Source organism: Chrysemys picta, chromosome 1 (genome assembly GCF_011386835.1).
Source record: "Chrysemys picta bellii isolate R12L10 chromosome 1, ASM1138683v2, whole genome shotgun sequence".
In the NCBI taxonomy this organism is placed as follows: Eukaryota; Metazoa; Chordata; order Testudines; family Emydidae; genus Chrysemys; species Chrysemys picta.
The window spans coordinates 73,852,258-73,867,357 of record NC_088791.1 but is presented as its reverse complement, the minus strand read 5'-3'; the positions used below and the strand labels follow the sequence as shown (position 1 = coordinate 73,867,357).

At 37.3% G+C, this 15,100-nt stretch overlaps 1 protein-coding gene across 8 annotated transcripts in view; it reads right to left on the bottom strand.

The window, feature by feature from the left end:
* Positions 1-15,100, bottom strand: part of PTPRQ (protein tyrosine phosphatase receptor type Q) — a 196,382-nt gene that overhangs the window by 52,844 nt on the left and 128,438 nt on the right. For all 8 annotated transcript variants that reach the window (XM_042850788.2, XM_065559792.1, XM_065559816.1 and 5 more), the window contains one exon: positions 4,677-5,009. In XM_042850788.2, the coding sequence (XP_042706722.2) occupies positions 4,677-5,009 (333 nt within the window). The remainder of the gene's footprint in view (positions 1-4,676; positions 5,010-15,100) is intronic.

Sequence of the window (15,100 nt, the reverse complement as noted above, 5' to 3'; positions counted from 1 at the left end):
CCTTCAAGACAAAAGTTGTCAGAAGAGGGGGTATACAAGCATGGCAGTATCACTCCCCTCCCTTTGACCCAGAAAAGCAAGAACTCCAGACACTAGAGATTGGGAGGGAAGGTGCTGGGAAGTAGTCAAGGCTCAATTTCGGTAGTCTCATCTACCTGGAAACTCGTGGTGATTTCCCTGTGTAATACAATGCTGACCCTGTCAGTATTAAGTTACACAAACTCCCATTGCAAACATTTCAAATACCTTGGGTCAGGTACAGGTAGAACAGAATGAACCATCCTGCCATAACAGATGTAGGGTTTGGGGGGGCACTTCATAGGTTCTGGCCCTCTACACATATGCCCCAGCCTTTCAGGGATGCCCCAAGAACTGCACCACATCTCAGGACATCCATGCACAATGAGGCCCTTCAGCTTGCAAAAAATACCAATTACCAAGTTCCCTAACTACACCATAATGCAGAATTAATTCTGTGGCCTCAGTACCATCCATTTCCCACCTAACTTTGGCTCTCCAAAATTATTTTATCGGAGAAAAGATGATATGGACTATAAAATGTAATATTTTGCTTGTTATGAATGCAAAAGTGAAGATCAGAATGAGTGCAGGTGCAAGATAACTAAGTTTCTCTTGCTATGGAAAATGTTCCCTTCTCTTCCCCTTATTGTGCTACAACACTGATCTAATGTACTGGTGTTTGTAGAAACTTAGATCATGTTGAAAATATTTCATCTTGCAAAACAGAGCTGGCTCTTTGCTCAATCCATCAGCTAAGCAATAACAGTGCCATCAAACTATTTTATGAGACAGTGAGACCATTCCTATGAGGATAATCTACAAAACAGAAGGCTGAATAGTTGATCTGGATGTGAGAGCTGGATTAATCCTGAGTAATGCACTATGATGTACTCCAATATTCTACATTACTGTGATTATGGCTACAAATATGTACACAGGTCCAAGAAATTAAATAGGAATTCCTGCAGTTTTAAAGGCAAATAGATTTAGATACATTTTAACTTTGGAGTAAAAGGTACTGTAATGATGGTAATAGTAGTGAGATCCTCCATTTAATTACCCACAGTATATTCAGATTATTAAACATTTGTCTATTAGATACTGCTGCACTAGGACATATGTTCACAAGATCCACATTTTACTATAACAATGGATAGATATAAGGAAATTAAATTAAGAATTTAGAATGCATTTTATGTAAATTCCTTTATCAATATTGCATCTCTATAAACTTCGAGAACTATTAGGTCCAGAGCGTGTGTGTAAATATTGTAAACAGTGCTTGGGTCTGAGAATAATGGCTACCTTTTTTTTGTCTGAGCCTGAGAGAAATGAAAATTACTGCAAATCAAATTATGCCCAAAGAAAGATCCTTTGAGTGTTATTTCACAACCAAGATTACATTACATTCCTGAAGGACGCACTTAGCAGAGCTATTGCTTGAAAACCAGAAAAACTGGGTTAAATTCTGCCCTCAGATGAGCCCATGCAACTCTAATTGATTTCTATGTGCAAAATCTTCAGCTATTTTACATAGCAGTGAGAAGCCTTTACGCCCCAAAAAGCTGTTTAACCTGGCTGTGCATCAGCAGAATCACCCAGAGGATGCTTGATTCAGTCCAATAGGGAAAGGAGAGGAGATTCACACCTGTTCTGTGCAGAGTTTCCCTGTGTAGTCTTATGGTGCACCCTGAACCCATCTCTTGCTGCTGGTACCTGGGGACTACTATTAGCATTATTATATACCTAGGACTGCAGTAACCCTGGCAAAGGAGAGAAAGTGGAACTGGGGAAAGGTTCCTCAAACATTTTTTAAGTACAAAAAATGCTCAGCTGGCAAGAACTGTAAAAGTTGATTGAGGTAGCAGGAGTCGGGTCTCTTCCACAGATCCATGATTGCCAAGGAGGGATCTTAGGTCTGATGGGATATGTCTCAGCTTCCAGCTGGATAACCGTCTTTGACATGGCCTGTTCATTTTCTCCTCAGATCATTACCATTAAGCCAGGGAAAACTCCAACCCTTGCTTGAATGGCAGAAAGACACTGCTCTTGCTCAGTAACTTCATTGCCCATGTAATCATAGTCCTATATGGCAGTCAGGCTGGATGGGGCCACAGACCCTGTCCTTGGAGTGGGGTAGGGCAGTTACCTAAATGTGGCTTGACCATCTCAGAGGAGGTTCTTCTCCCCCACCAGTATGTGGCTTCTATAGATGCAGAGCACTGGCCAACCACCTCACAGCTTTGTACTGAGAAGGGCTAGTGGAAATTTAACAAATTTCTGAAAATTTTCAGGTAGGTTTGTTGCTGGATTTAACCAGCTATAGAATTTCCAAATTTTGACTGATTGATTGATTTTGGTGGATTTTTCTCCCTTTGTTTTTCTATTGGCTCTAGTGCCAAGGAAGCTACTGGGCCCAGGATGTAGTCCAACAGCAGTTGTGTGTTTTATTACACTGTCGCACTTTTTGGTTTAAATGAGAATATTAATTATTTGAATGTGCTACACTGACTACGTTGTTCTTTTGAAAGCACAAGTATCCAATTTTTCCAGACAATAGTTTATAAATGGCTATAGCTTTTATTCTATGTATAAGGCATGGCAACATAGTTTAGAGGCGGAAAAGAATCATGTCAGGTCATCTGTTCAGATAAAATAAAAAGACATTCATTATCCCTACACAGAATATTCTGTTTATACCCCATTCTATTTGTAGGCTAACTAGTGTGCCAAGTTAGTTACACAACACCCACTGTCCATTATTACAGCTGAATGGGAGTAAGTGACATCAGCATTTGGCCCTATATTTCTATTTTGTATACTTTTTTTAAAACTTACGCTTCATAATCAGGTTTTCTGATAGTAGCTTGCTGCACAGGTTGCAAAAGCCTATCTGAAAATTCCACAGGTAACTACATTTGTTCAGCACCAGTTCAGAATGTTGACAGCTCTCAGTGAATATTCTACTTGTTTAATTGGGTTGTAAGTGTGAAATAACTGCCAATAGTTTCCAAAAACTTGTACGATTAAATCTCATATTGTTGAATTCATTACTGTATCTCATGATCTGGAAAAATACTAAATTTTACTATTTACTCCAGGTATCATCCATATAGATTTATACATTTAAAATTATGAAAGGCAAATATTCTATGTGTGGAAAGCTGACATAACTTTTAAAAAGAAAAATGTAGGCTACATATTAAGAAATATGTCTCATTTGTTAGATGTATTTGGGTATGGAACAGACCCGCAGAAAAGTGTTGGAAACCCCATTGCTTAGCACCTTTAAAACTAGACTAGATAATAGAAGGAGAATCTACTGCTGGGGACAGTATTTGTATTGACATGCAAATTGACTGAACAGTCCAACAGGTCTTTTCTTCCATCTATAACTTCCATGATAACCACACTACCTGGAACTGTTTAGCAAGTTAACCCTTTCTTAAATCATTGCACACTGCTATTGAGGAAATCTAAAAGATACTTTCTCTAGTGCTTTATTTTAAATCCTCTTCCCCACCCCTCAATTTGAAACTAAAAGAGTCCTAACTCAGCAGCTGTTTTAGGAAACTGGAACTTGCATTTCTCAGCAGGCAGACAGCAGCTGAGATCTATAAGTGAGAAATCTTTTTCAGAGTTGTTAGCTACCAGCAGCTTTTCCTATCCAGTTTCTGCAGAAACGTAGGTTCTAGGATTATTTTTTAAAAAGCTTTAACCCCTTTATCTTGGGCTATATCATGCCATCAATTTATAGGCAGAATTTCCCATTAAAATCAATGGTGAGTTCTACTTAAAAATCAATGCAAATTATGGTTCTCTATTTTTGCTGATCTGGTTTCTGTGGAAACAGGAGAAGGTATGGGAAACAGAAGCCAACAGCTGAAATATAATAAATATAATATGCTACTGTCATTGCTTTGCCCTGTGTGTGTGTGTAAACACTTGCATATATAATATACAGTGCACACTTAGGCTCTGATCTTGCAAACTTGTTTAACTTTGTATAAGTATACATATGCTTAACTTTATGAATGCAAAGTAGAGGAAGGATGGTAGTTCGGGTGCTTGTCTGAGATGTAGGAGACTTCTGTTCATTTCTCATCTCCTCTACAGTTTTCCTGTGAAATCTCAAGCAGCACTTAAGAGCTCTTACATTAAATTTAAAGCATATGATATTGACAAGAAATCTAGCTGTTCTTTATGCTCCCCTAATAGAGAAAGTGCCATTAGTCTGGTGAAACACATTAGACTAGTGAAACAAGTAAAGTTTTAAACGAGTGATGGTTTGAAAGCATGTGTGTTTTAGTTGACCCCACACCACTTACTTGGAAATGGAAACTGCCAAAATCAGAAATCTGACTTGTGTATTTCAGGAGAAGACTCTGGCTGAGAAATTAAATGGCCATTTTGTAAATAGTAAGATAGCATCTAGCATCGAACAGGCTCTTTCATTCTGAATTACTTTAACTATGAATAAGTAAAATAGTAGGGGAAATATATTAAAGCTGCAAAGTTACAACAAATTCTTCTTTGCTTCACCATTGCTATAGCTTTATGAAGAAACATCATAACCTCTGACTACAATGTTTGCATATCTAGCTGGACTCAATTTCAGTATAGAAATACGAGGTATGACAGTCATCCTTACTTACAGCCAGGCAAAGTTTGTGTAGAAATCCAAGGTGAAGTGTTGCCATAGCCGGCATTTGTACTAGCGGCAACTTTAAACCTATACCATCTGAATTTTTTTAGTTCATGTACTATCTCCTCTATATAGTCATCAACACCAGTTTCATACGAATATTGATCCTTCTCATATTCAATACATTCATTGTTTTCCCAGTCACTGCAGTGGATGGACCGTAGCTGTGTAGTAATCTTGTAGTTTTGAAAGTAGCCAAGGATAGTATCTGGGGTTCTCCATATCAAAGTCACACTTGTTGATTGAACGTTGGAAAAAGCAACAGCCCTGGGAGCACTGGGGACTAGAAATTAAAACACATTTTTAATTTAACATACAGTATCTTAACATGAATGACAAGTTGTTTTTAACTATGGATACATTGAAGGCAGTTAAAACTAACTATTTTTAATAAGCATGTCTAATTATAGAGGATACAATTTCATATCATCAATTCAGAGTCTGTTCAGTCTCTTGCTAAATATACTACACATTATCAGCCTGATTCTCCCCTGACTTACATTGTTGTAAATAAGGAGTAATTCCACCAATATAAATGCAGTTACACACACCAGTGAAAGTGAGAGGAAAACCAGGCCCTATATATACTTACATATGGCACACATATTTAGTATAGCTTTTGAGTTAAAGAAAAATACTTCTGATTGTGGCATGCAAGGGCAGCTAGGAGGAGAGGTAACATTGCTGTTGCTATACTCAGGACCATGCCTCGTCTTGGGGAGGGAATATTAAGCAAAGTTATTTTTGCCCTAACCTCAGCATCTTTTACTGCTGTTACTAACTGGGATTCCTCTCCTCTCACTTTGAAATCTTGACTTGCCTCCCATGGTCTTGGTAATGCATGCAATCCTCGGGCAAAATTTCAAGGCTTCATAAACATTGTGTTTAACTTTCAGTATATAAACACATACAGTGTATATATATGAACACACACACACACACACACACACACACACACACACAGTAGCTCAGTTTTCCAACATTCAGTGCTGTTCAGTAAACAAGAAATAACAGCAATTAAAAACAAGAATTCAGTAACAAGAAAATGCAATGTAAAAAAGAAGTTCCCAACTTTGTGTGTTTCCTTTATCTATATACACATATATGTGAACACCCATGTAGATATATAAATGTGCATGTACACAACAGCATGCCACATCTATATTAAGCCAACGGTGTACTTGTCAGATCTCTCAGACTGGATATGTGACATATAGTTTTGTACAGGATCATATAGTCACACACCAAGCTAATATTATCTCAAAGATTTTCTGTAAGATAATATTACCATTCTCCAGTAGCAGAAACTGCCAAGAGAAACCTCCTTAAAAATCCTTCTGTACACCTGTCTAATGTGTTTTGAAATCTTCAGGGGAAAAAAATTATTGGTAAAACAAAAATCCATTATCTATCCTAATACTGGTAACTAAGCAGCATGGATACTTAAATAAGGAACAAAAAATCCCAGGATATTCATTCTGGGGAAAAAATGTTCCCAATGGCTTTAGAAGACCTATGGGAATATCTGAACCTTTGATTTTATCTCTAACAGTTCATCTTTTAACAATATGACATCCTAATGTTACAAACCTTTGTCTCCCCCATAAATATGAATACTTTGGAATGACTGACTTGTAAGAATGAAATCTTGACAGAATGGGAGAGGAGTGGCAGCTCAAGAAAACAAACGAACGAATACAAGCAAAGTGCAAACAGCAATTGTCTGGCTATACCAAAAGGACAGGAGACATTTGACATGGGTTTAATCAGGCTGCAACTTTATTATTAGATGTCTGGGGCTACCCAGCAGATAAAAATGTACAGTGCAGATAACCCTATGTTTATTCTGTAATTACCCGGTGGTCTTTTACTAGCTCCCCCTCTTTTTCCATCCAGGTCCCTCCAGTAAATCCATTGCTGGGATCTTACCATCCACCCCCCTTCGTAAGAGGGTTAAGGTGGGCTATAAGAATGGGAGTTGGCTCCCTAACATACCAATCATAGGAGTCCCCAACTGCCCCCATTTGTTCCTTTAATGAACACCTCTTTTTAAGTCCTTTTCCAAGCCATTTATCTGGTCACTGTATACCTTTCCTATGGAGTACCTGCACTGGACTTACACTTAAATAATGAGTTGTGACATACAGTCTACCGCCCTTCATGTCATGCATGAACAAAGCCCTTCCTGCACCCGCTGTGGGGAAGGCAAAAAAAAACCCATCTGCACCCAAGCCAATATGATGGTAGGGGGAAAATTCCTTCCCAGACCCCCTAAAAAAAGGGGCAGCTAGGGTAATGCCCACAGCAGGTATTGACCAAACCTGGTATTTTACCACCAAAAGGGCAGAGAGGGTGGGTCTTGCCTCAGCCTGCTCCGTGTAAAAGGGAAGCTTCAGGAGCAGAGCTGCCCCTTTTGAACCCTGCATTCCCAGGGGATGAGTCAGTGACCATGCTGACCCATTGTAGTAGTTTTCACCTCCTTCCACCCCCACCATAAAGGGCTATTTCCTTAATTTGGTCGGCCAGCCAGCCAAGTACCCCCTGCTTAAAGTGCGGTGCAGTCATTCAAGCCAACAAGCATTTAAACAAAAATCATTTTCTGGCCATGGTAATTTTCTTATTTAATCTTTTCATCTGCATAATTTAGTGCTGTACCATTAATTACTATAGTCAAAATCCTGGACCCATTGAAGTCAATGGGAGTTTTTCCACAGACTTCAATGGGGGCAAAATTTCAACCTACTTTAGTAATGTGAGAGAGGTAAGAGCCTTCTTTGAAGCAAAGAATCTTCTGAAAGAAACAAAGGCTGGAATCATTATAATACTCCATAGCATCAAAATTAAAGTTCATATTCTTCTCTCTGTTACTTAGTGAGAAGCAAAGCAGTTTATAGTACATTAAAAACAAATCAGACAGAGAACTACCTATATGGGTTACAGGTTCCCCATTATGAAAAAAAACACAGCAGAAGATAACCAATGTAGGACATTCATGGGAATACTGCACACTACATATTATATATTATATATTATACAGTAGGGGTCTTATTTTGACCTTTTCTTTATTAGTGTTGAAATGAGGGCTGAGGTGGGCTCAATGATTGCAATAAAAATACTAATTGCTTCCTAAAAATGTTTTTTTTAAATGAGTGTCCTATATTTGAAGATAAGTTATTAGTATATATTCAAAACATGGCAAAGAATATTGGTCTGGTTTGTTCAATTACTGAAATGATAAAATTAGGAATGGATTCTGGGGGATGGGTAAATTAGCTTGAATAAAATAACTGTCACTAGGTCTCACTTTGAAACTGAACCCAAATAAAACTTTTCAGGATTGCAAAATTGCTAACTCCAAATATTCAAAAATCAGGATCAGGCCCCCCAAACAGTGTGTGTGTGTGTGTGTGTGTGTGTGTGTGTGTGTGTGTGTGTGTGTGTGTGTATAGAAAAACTCTAAATATTGCAATATTTACTATAGAATCATGAGAGTTGACAGCACTGGGACAGAAACATCTTGGTTCAGTGTCATCTTCTCTATCTACAAGTGACCTCTTATATTTACTGAAAACCATATTAGAGTCTGATCCTGCAAGCACTCCATGGAATAAACCTCCATTTAAATCAGGGCCTTTAATCTCAGCAGGACTAGCAATCTCTGTTGGATTAAGTGCTGCCAATCAAATTGTATGAGTTCCAAGACTTCCTGGGGAGTTCGGATCAATGTATTCTGAGGTTCTCTCACTGGGAGGAGCCCTGTTAACTATGAGATTTTATTAAAGCAGCCAGCCAAAGCCTAAAGAGTCACTTTCCCATACAATATCTCAAAAATTAAAAGTCCTGATGGAGGAAAGATATAAAAAGATCTGCCTGGGACAAAGGAGACAGAAGAAATTAAGGTACAGAAACAGGTTTAATAATAATGGGGCAGATTGGGTGCACAAAGCAGTGGGGGAAATGTTGCAAGGATTCTCCTCCTCTTCCTTCCATGTGGCAGCAGGCAACAATTTCAGTCCCTACATTTCTAACCAAGAGGGGAGAGGCAAAGAGGAATCTAATACCTTGCCCAAACCCCCTATATTCCAGCCAGCAGATCTGACTGGCCTTGCAGGGGAGAACATGCTGCATCCCCTGAAGGGTGCAGGGTGATGCCATAAAAGCATAATTAAGTCCAATAATGTAGCAGTAATAATGAAAAAGACACTTCATGGTTTGAGTGAACTACAATTTAAATATATTTCCAGGAAGATAATACCCTTGACCTACTAAAACTAGATCAAAATTGTCTCTTTGATGGAATAAATCCTTTCAGATACCCAGGATGATAGGCACCTTAGATATACACTGGAGTAGATAGAGATTTTATACTGTAATACAGTATCTTTCATTTTTATTTCATCTCATTTCCAATTTATTAAGGGCCTGTTTCAGTAGAAAATTTGTCTAGTTTCTGCCCTGCAAAATAAAGTGTAAGACAGCAGAAAACACAGAAAATCAATTTTCTGCCACAATGCCTAAACAGTTTATTAAAAAGGGATTTAAATGTTAGTTAAAAAGTTTAATTCATTTTAATCTCATCAAATACATTTAAATGGGCAAATCACATATAAATGTCATTTTCGCTTAGAATAAATGCAAAGATGCTGAGTCCTGAGCACATCAAAAAGAGAATGCAGGTACTCGGAGGGCAATTACTAGTGATCAGCAGTGACACTCCATGGTAGAGTACCTTCTGCTTTGATGAACTGCACATTCAACTAGACAACTTCAAGACAACTACACTATTGGGTTACAGATACAAACAGGATTATAGTTACTTTAGCATGGAGAATCAGATTTTCATTCTTCAAGAATGACTAAAATTCCCCAAACTTTTTCTATCCACAGATGGTACTAATTTGAACAAACCATTCCATGCCTCCTAGAGTAATCATACAGCTTGTTTAAATTTTCTAAACATGATTCAACTATGAAGTGATCAAAATGTTCACAGTAAAATTACTTCAGATAACAAATTGCATTATTCAGGAATGATCCTTTATGATCTGATGTTTTCATCGGATATGTAACAAAGGTCTGCATATATACTCCCATAGACATGTTTCTGTTTTAATACACATCTAAATGTAATTGTATAACCTTGACTGGCCTCCAGAAAGCCACTATATAAATAAAAAGCAAGAAAAGGATGTTAGTTATGGTATACACTGGGACATTATCTATCCAGAGTTGTGTTCTGACTAGCTGGTTAGACCTTTGATACTAATCTCATGTTTAAATCCCCCAATACATCACAAGCCTCATTATAATGTGATCAATCTATTTAAGTATTTACCTAATAAAAATATTCTTTCCTGATTATATTTTTTTCATTATAACACAATAAAGAATATGGAGCAGTCTAAAATATGAAGGGTTTGTTTTCATTCTATTTAGCTTTTGAATTCATAACCATGAAACAGAAGACAGGGGTGCTGGCACAATTTTTTACTGGGGGTGCTGACAGCCATTGAACCAAACTGTAAACCCTGTACATAAGGGAAACCAATTTAAGCCAGGGGGTGTGGCAGCACCCCCACCATCCCTACTTCCAACAACTATGCCAGAGGAGATCACTGACTGTGAAGTACTAGTGAACTCAGTATCTGCATTGGTGTAGGGATGAGGAATTTCTAAGTTCATCCAGCAGTGTTTAAAGGTGGCCAAACTTCAAAGCCAAGCACCAAGTCCCTTAAACTCCCTACTCTCACCTGGCTGTGATGCTAATCAGGAGCCCCAAAGCCTGTGGACTGCTTTCAGGTTAAGCTTTTATTTAAGAACCTAAGTGGAAGCAAATTCCAGATGCAACAAGCACCCGAATGTGAATCAAACATCCACAGAGCGAAGCAGGCAAAGGAACTGGGCTGATGGAATTGGCATATAAAGCTAGGCCAAAATGAAGAGACAGACAGGTGAGTTCTGCAGCAAAAATTCTATTCATCATGATAGAGAAGCTGTCACAAGAGCAGTAAAGGACAAAAATAATATCCAATCTGCTCGAGAAAGGAAAGAAGATGGGTCTGACTGTAGAGGTTGCTGAAAAGCAATGGCTGCAGCTGCGCAGGACGGGGAAAGAAAAAAAGCAATGTGGTATGTCTAGTTCCTAACTAAATTAATGAAAAGAAATCTGCCTTCAGAACAGCTGCCTTTAGCAGGGAGTTTGCATTAAAAGAATAATGGCAGCCTATAAATCTGCTGCATAGTATTAAGAGCATCAAAAGAAGTGAAGTGAAGAACCTGGAACAGATAAATACTGGAATATAACAAAAAAGGAAATTAAGAAAATAAATATTTGGAGGACTTTGTATTGATAAAATTATATTTCATGGAGAATTCTTAAGGGCCAAACTGTGATGCTCCTGCTTATATTGAGTAGCGCTTTACTCTACAGGTAGTTCTACTGACATCATTGGGATTACTCATGGTATAAGGTACCATTCAGCTTGAGTAAGGCATCACAATCTGGCCCTAAACAGTGATATCTTTCTTTTTTTGGACTGGATGCTAATTTGCTGACATAAAAATGTAAAAAATGTTAGCTTTTATTTTTCCCATGATTTTGTCACTGATCTGATATTATGGACAGATTTTTAAGAGTTCACACTACCCTCTGCCCCACCCCTAGGCTAGGGTCAGATTTTGAAAAGACCTCAACACATTTGCTGCTAAGCTCTTTTGAAAATCTAGTCCTTGTTTAGCTGCCTAAGTGAGAGCTGAACTCTTAGGAAAATCTGTCCCCAATTGTGGGTTCTGAGCACTTGAAAATTTAGGCCTACAGGCCTAATAATATTTCCACTGAAGTCAGTTGGAATATATCATAGGAGAAGGATCGTACCCTTCATTTAATATGCTCACTCAAGAATACAGTATGAAAGGTTTGAGAATTACCTACAGAGGAGGAAATGGATTTCCTGAACTGTGAAACACACACAGTGGATTTAGTCCTGTAAAAATGCTGATTGCCCTCAACTCTCATTTATTTCAATGGGTATTGAGAATGCTCATCATTTCAAAGGGTTGGGCCATTATAGTAAGCCGCATATGCTGGACACTTACTTTTAAACAAGTAATGCATGTGACTTGCAAACTTTTTCTAATTTAGCTCTGCACATATTTTGTCACCATTTTTCACCCAGTTAATCCAGCATTGAGGGTTGTGTGTGTGTATGCTATTTTTTTTTAAAGATAAAGCTTCTTTATTTGACTTGTGCTATGGAATTCCCTAGTAAGTAGAAACAGTAGAATTCCCTAAAGAGTAATTGGTATTTAAAATTCCCTACTGGTTTTGATTTATCTACTTAAAGGAAAAGAATTAATGAAATTTATTTTGACCTTCCATAATAAAGAGAAAATCTAAAGCTGTAGCAGCAAAGAGTTCACTATGTTTGTTGGTCCGGTGAACAAGCAACTTAGAACTCATTAACTTTATCTTGTAGTTAGACATACCTGATAATGGGTGAATCTACAAATTAATACATAATAATAATAATGTACTGAGCACATGTAAGTATGGGAACCAAATGAACTTTTGTAACAGAAGGAGCTCTTCAGAAATCATTGTGTCATGATCTCATTCTGCAATTATTTGAATGCGTTATATTTTAAGTAAATCACGGAAGCTACCAGATTGGCAGCAGTGAGTAAGTCTTTTTTTCATTACGGGACAAACCCTGATCTTGTTTAAAGTAGAAGCAAGGGACACAGAAGCCCCTTCATCTCACATGTGGATGCTCTACACCAGGCTGACATACTTTTTTCATTCCACTAGTATCTCAGGATGGTGCTAAACAGCAGCGCCTAAAGCTAGACATTTTTAATCAGTAGATCCAGATAATTTACATCCAAAAGTGTTTTAAAGGAGCTGGCTGAGAAGCTCATTGGACCATTAATGTTGACTTTCAGTACATCTTAGAATACTGGGGAAGGTCTAGGAGACTGGAAGAAAATTAATGATGTGCAGATATTTTAAAAGGGTAAATGGGATGACCTGTGTAATTATAGGCCTGTCAGTCTGACATTGATCCCAGTCAAGATAATGGAGCACCTTATATGGGAGCTGATTAATAAAGAATTAAATGAGAGTAATATAATTAATACCAATCACCATGGGCTTATGGAAACAAGATCCTGTTAAACTAACTTGATTTTTTATGAGATTACAAGTTTGATAAAGGTAATAGTGTTGATGTAATATACTAAGATTCTGTAAAGCATTTGACTTGGTACCGCATGACATTTTGATTAAAAAAATAGAAAGATATCAAATTAACATGGTACACATAAAATGGATTAAACTCTGGCTAACTGATAGGTCTCAAAATGTAATTGTAAACAGGATATCATCATTGAATGATATATTTCTAGTTGGGTCTTGCAGGGATCAATTCCTGGCCTTATCTATTTTGATTAATGATCTGAAATAAAACAAACTCATCACTGATAAAGGTTGCAGATGACACAAAAACTGGGAGAATGGTAAATCATGAAGATGACAGGTCACTGATACAGCACAACCTAGATTGCTTAGTAAAATGGGCTCATGCAAATATGTGTTTTAATATCACTAAATGTAAATGTATAATCTAGGAACAAAGAACATAAGCCATACTTACAGGATGGGTGACTCTATCCTGGGAAGCAGTGACTGTGAAAAAGCTTGGGGTTGTGATGGATAATCAGCTGAATATGACCTCCCAGTGCAATGATGTGGCCAAAAGGGCTAATGTGAACCTGGGATGCATAAAAATGGGAATCTCAAGTAGGAGCAGAGAGGCTATTTTACCTCTGCATTTGGCATTGGTATGACCACTGCTGGAATACTGTGTCCAGTTCTGGTATCCACACTTCAAGAAGGATGTTGATAAATTGGAGAAGGTTGAGAGAAGAGCCAAGAGAATGATTAAAGAATTAGAAAACATGCCTTATAGTGATAGACTGAAGGATTTCAATCCATTTAGCTTAACAAAAAGAAGGTTAAGGGATGGTTAAGGTTAAGTCTGTAAGTACCTACATGGGAAACAAATATTTAATAATGGGCTCTTCAATCTAGCAGATAAAGATTTAACATGATCCAATGGCTGAAAGTTAAAGCTAGATAAATTTGGAATGGAAATAAGGCATACATTTTTAATGGTGACAATAATTAACTTACCCAGAGTCCATGGTGGATTCTCCAACACTGATTTTTTAATTAAAGAGTGGATGTTTTTCTTAAAGATATTCCGTAGAAACTATTTTGGGGAAGTTCTATTGCCTGTGTTATATAGGACATCAGATTAGATGATCACAATGGTCCCTTTTGGCCTTTGAATCTATGAATCTATGAAGAAGAAAGTATAGGATCTCTCAGGGGCAGGGGCTGTCATTTACTATATATGTATGAACAGCACCTAGCACAATGGGATCCTGAGCTGGTTGAGGACCCTAGGTGCTATCACAATATAAATATTAAATAATACTAGGAGACAGTAAAGAAAATTACACCGTGCACCATAACACTGAAAATAGAGCCTGGCAAACTAACTTGATATCTTTTCTTCATGCTGAAAATGGTATGTTTAATTTAGTGTGAGTGTGTAACTAAAAGCTTCAGGGCAGAAGAAACAGTGAGCATGGATTGAGTAAAATAGAAAATTTACAAATGAAACATAATAGGAGTTTCTATTTTTAATTGTTCAACATTTTGGAATTAAAAATGGTACTTTAATATGCTTAATTTTTATTTGCAAATGACTATTACATTTGTCCTAGAGTTTGGTAAACCTGGACAGGTTTAAAATAGAGAGAATCTTTTGAGAACATTTTCTTACCAGTTTAAGGCAGTTTTTGTCCTCTGAAAATTCACCCAACCCTAATGAAATCCCATTATAATATGCATCTTTCCTTGGATATAATCTAAGGATAGTTATTCAGTCCTAAAATCTTGCTATATTATCTTTCATATCCTATATAAAATATTTAAACACAAAGTAATGTAACTACCACAAAGTTCATAGATTTTTTTGTGGGTCATAACATACTCTACCCTGGTACAAGTGGTTTACCATGACAGCAAAGCTAGATTAGACACCAAACACTAATCTCCTCATAAATTTAATCTTCATGATCCATGTTTAGTAATACCCAGATATGAACAAGTTTACATAAAAAAAAATCAAATAGTCTTTGCAAGGAATGTAAAGGTTAGACACTATGCAATGAGACACTGAACCAAATTTGATTTCACTTTATGTCAAAAATAAATGCATTGTCAGTGACTCAGTGCTGGCTATGTATTCTGTAACTAATCTTAGACCACCATAAATAAGAAGCTGACAACAGCTATAAAACTGTTTC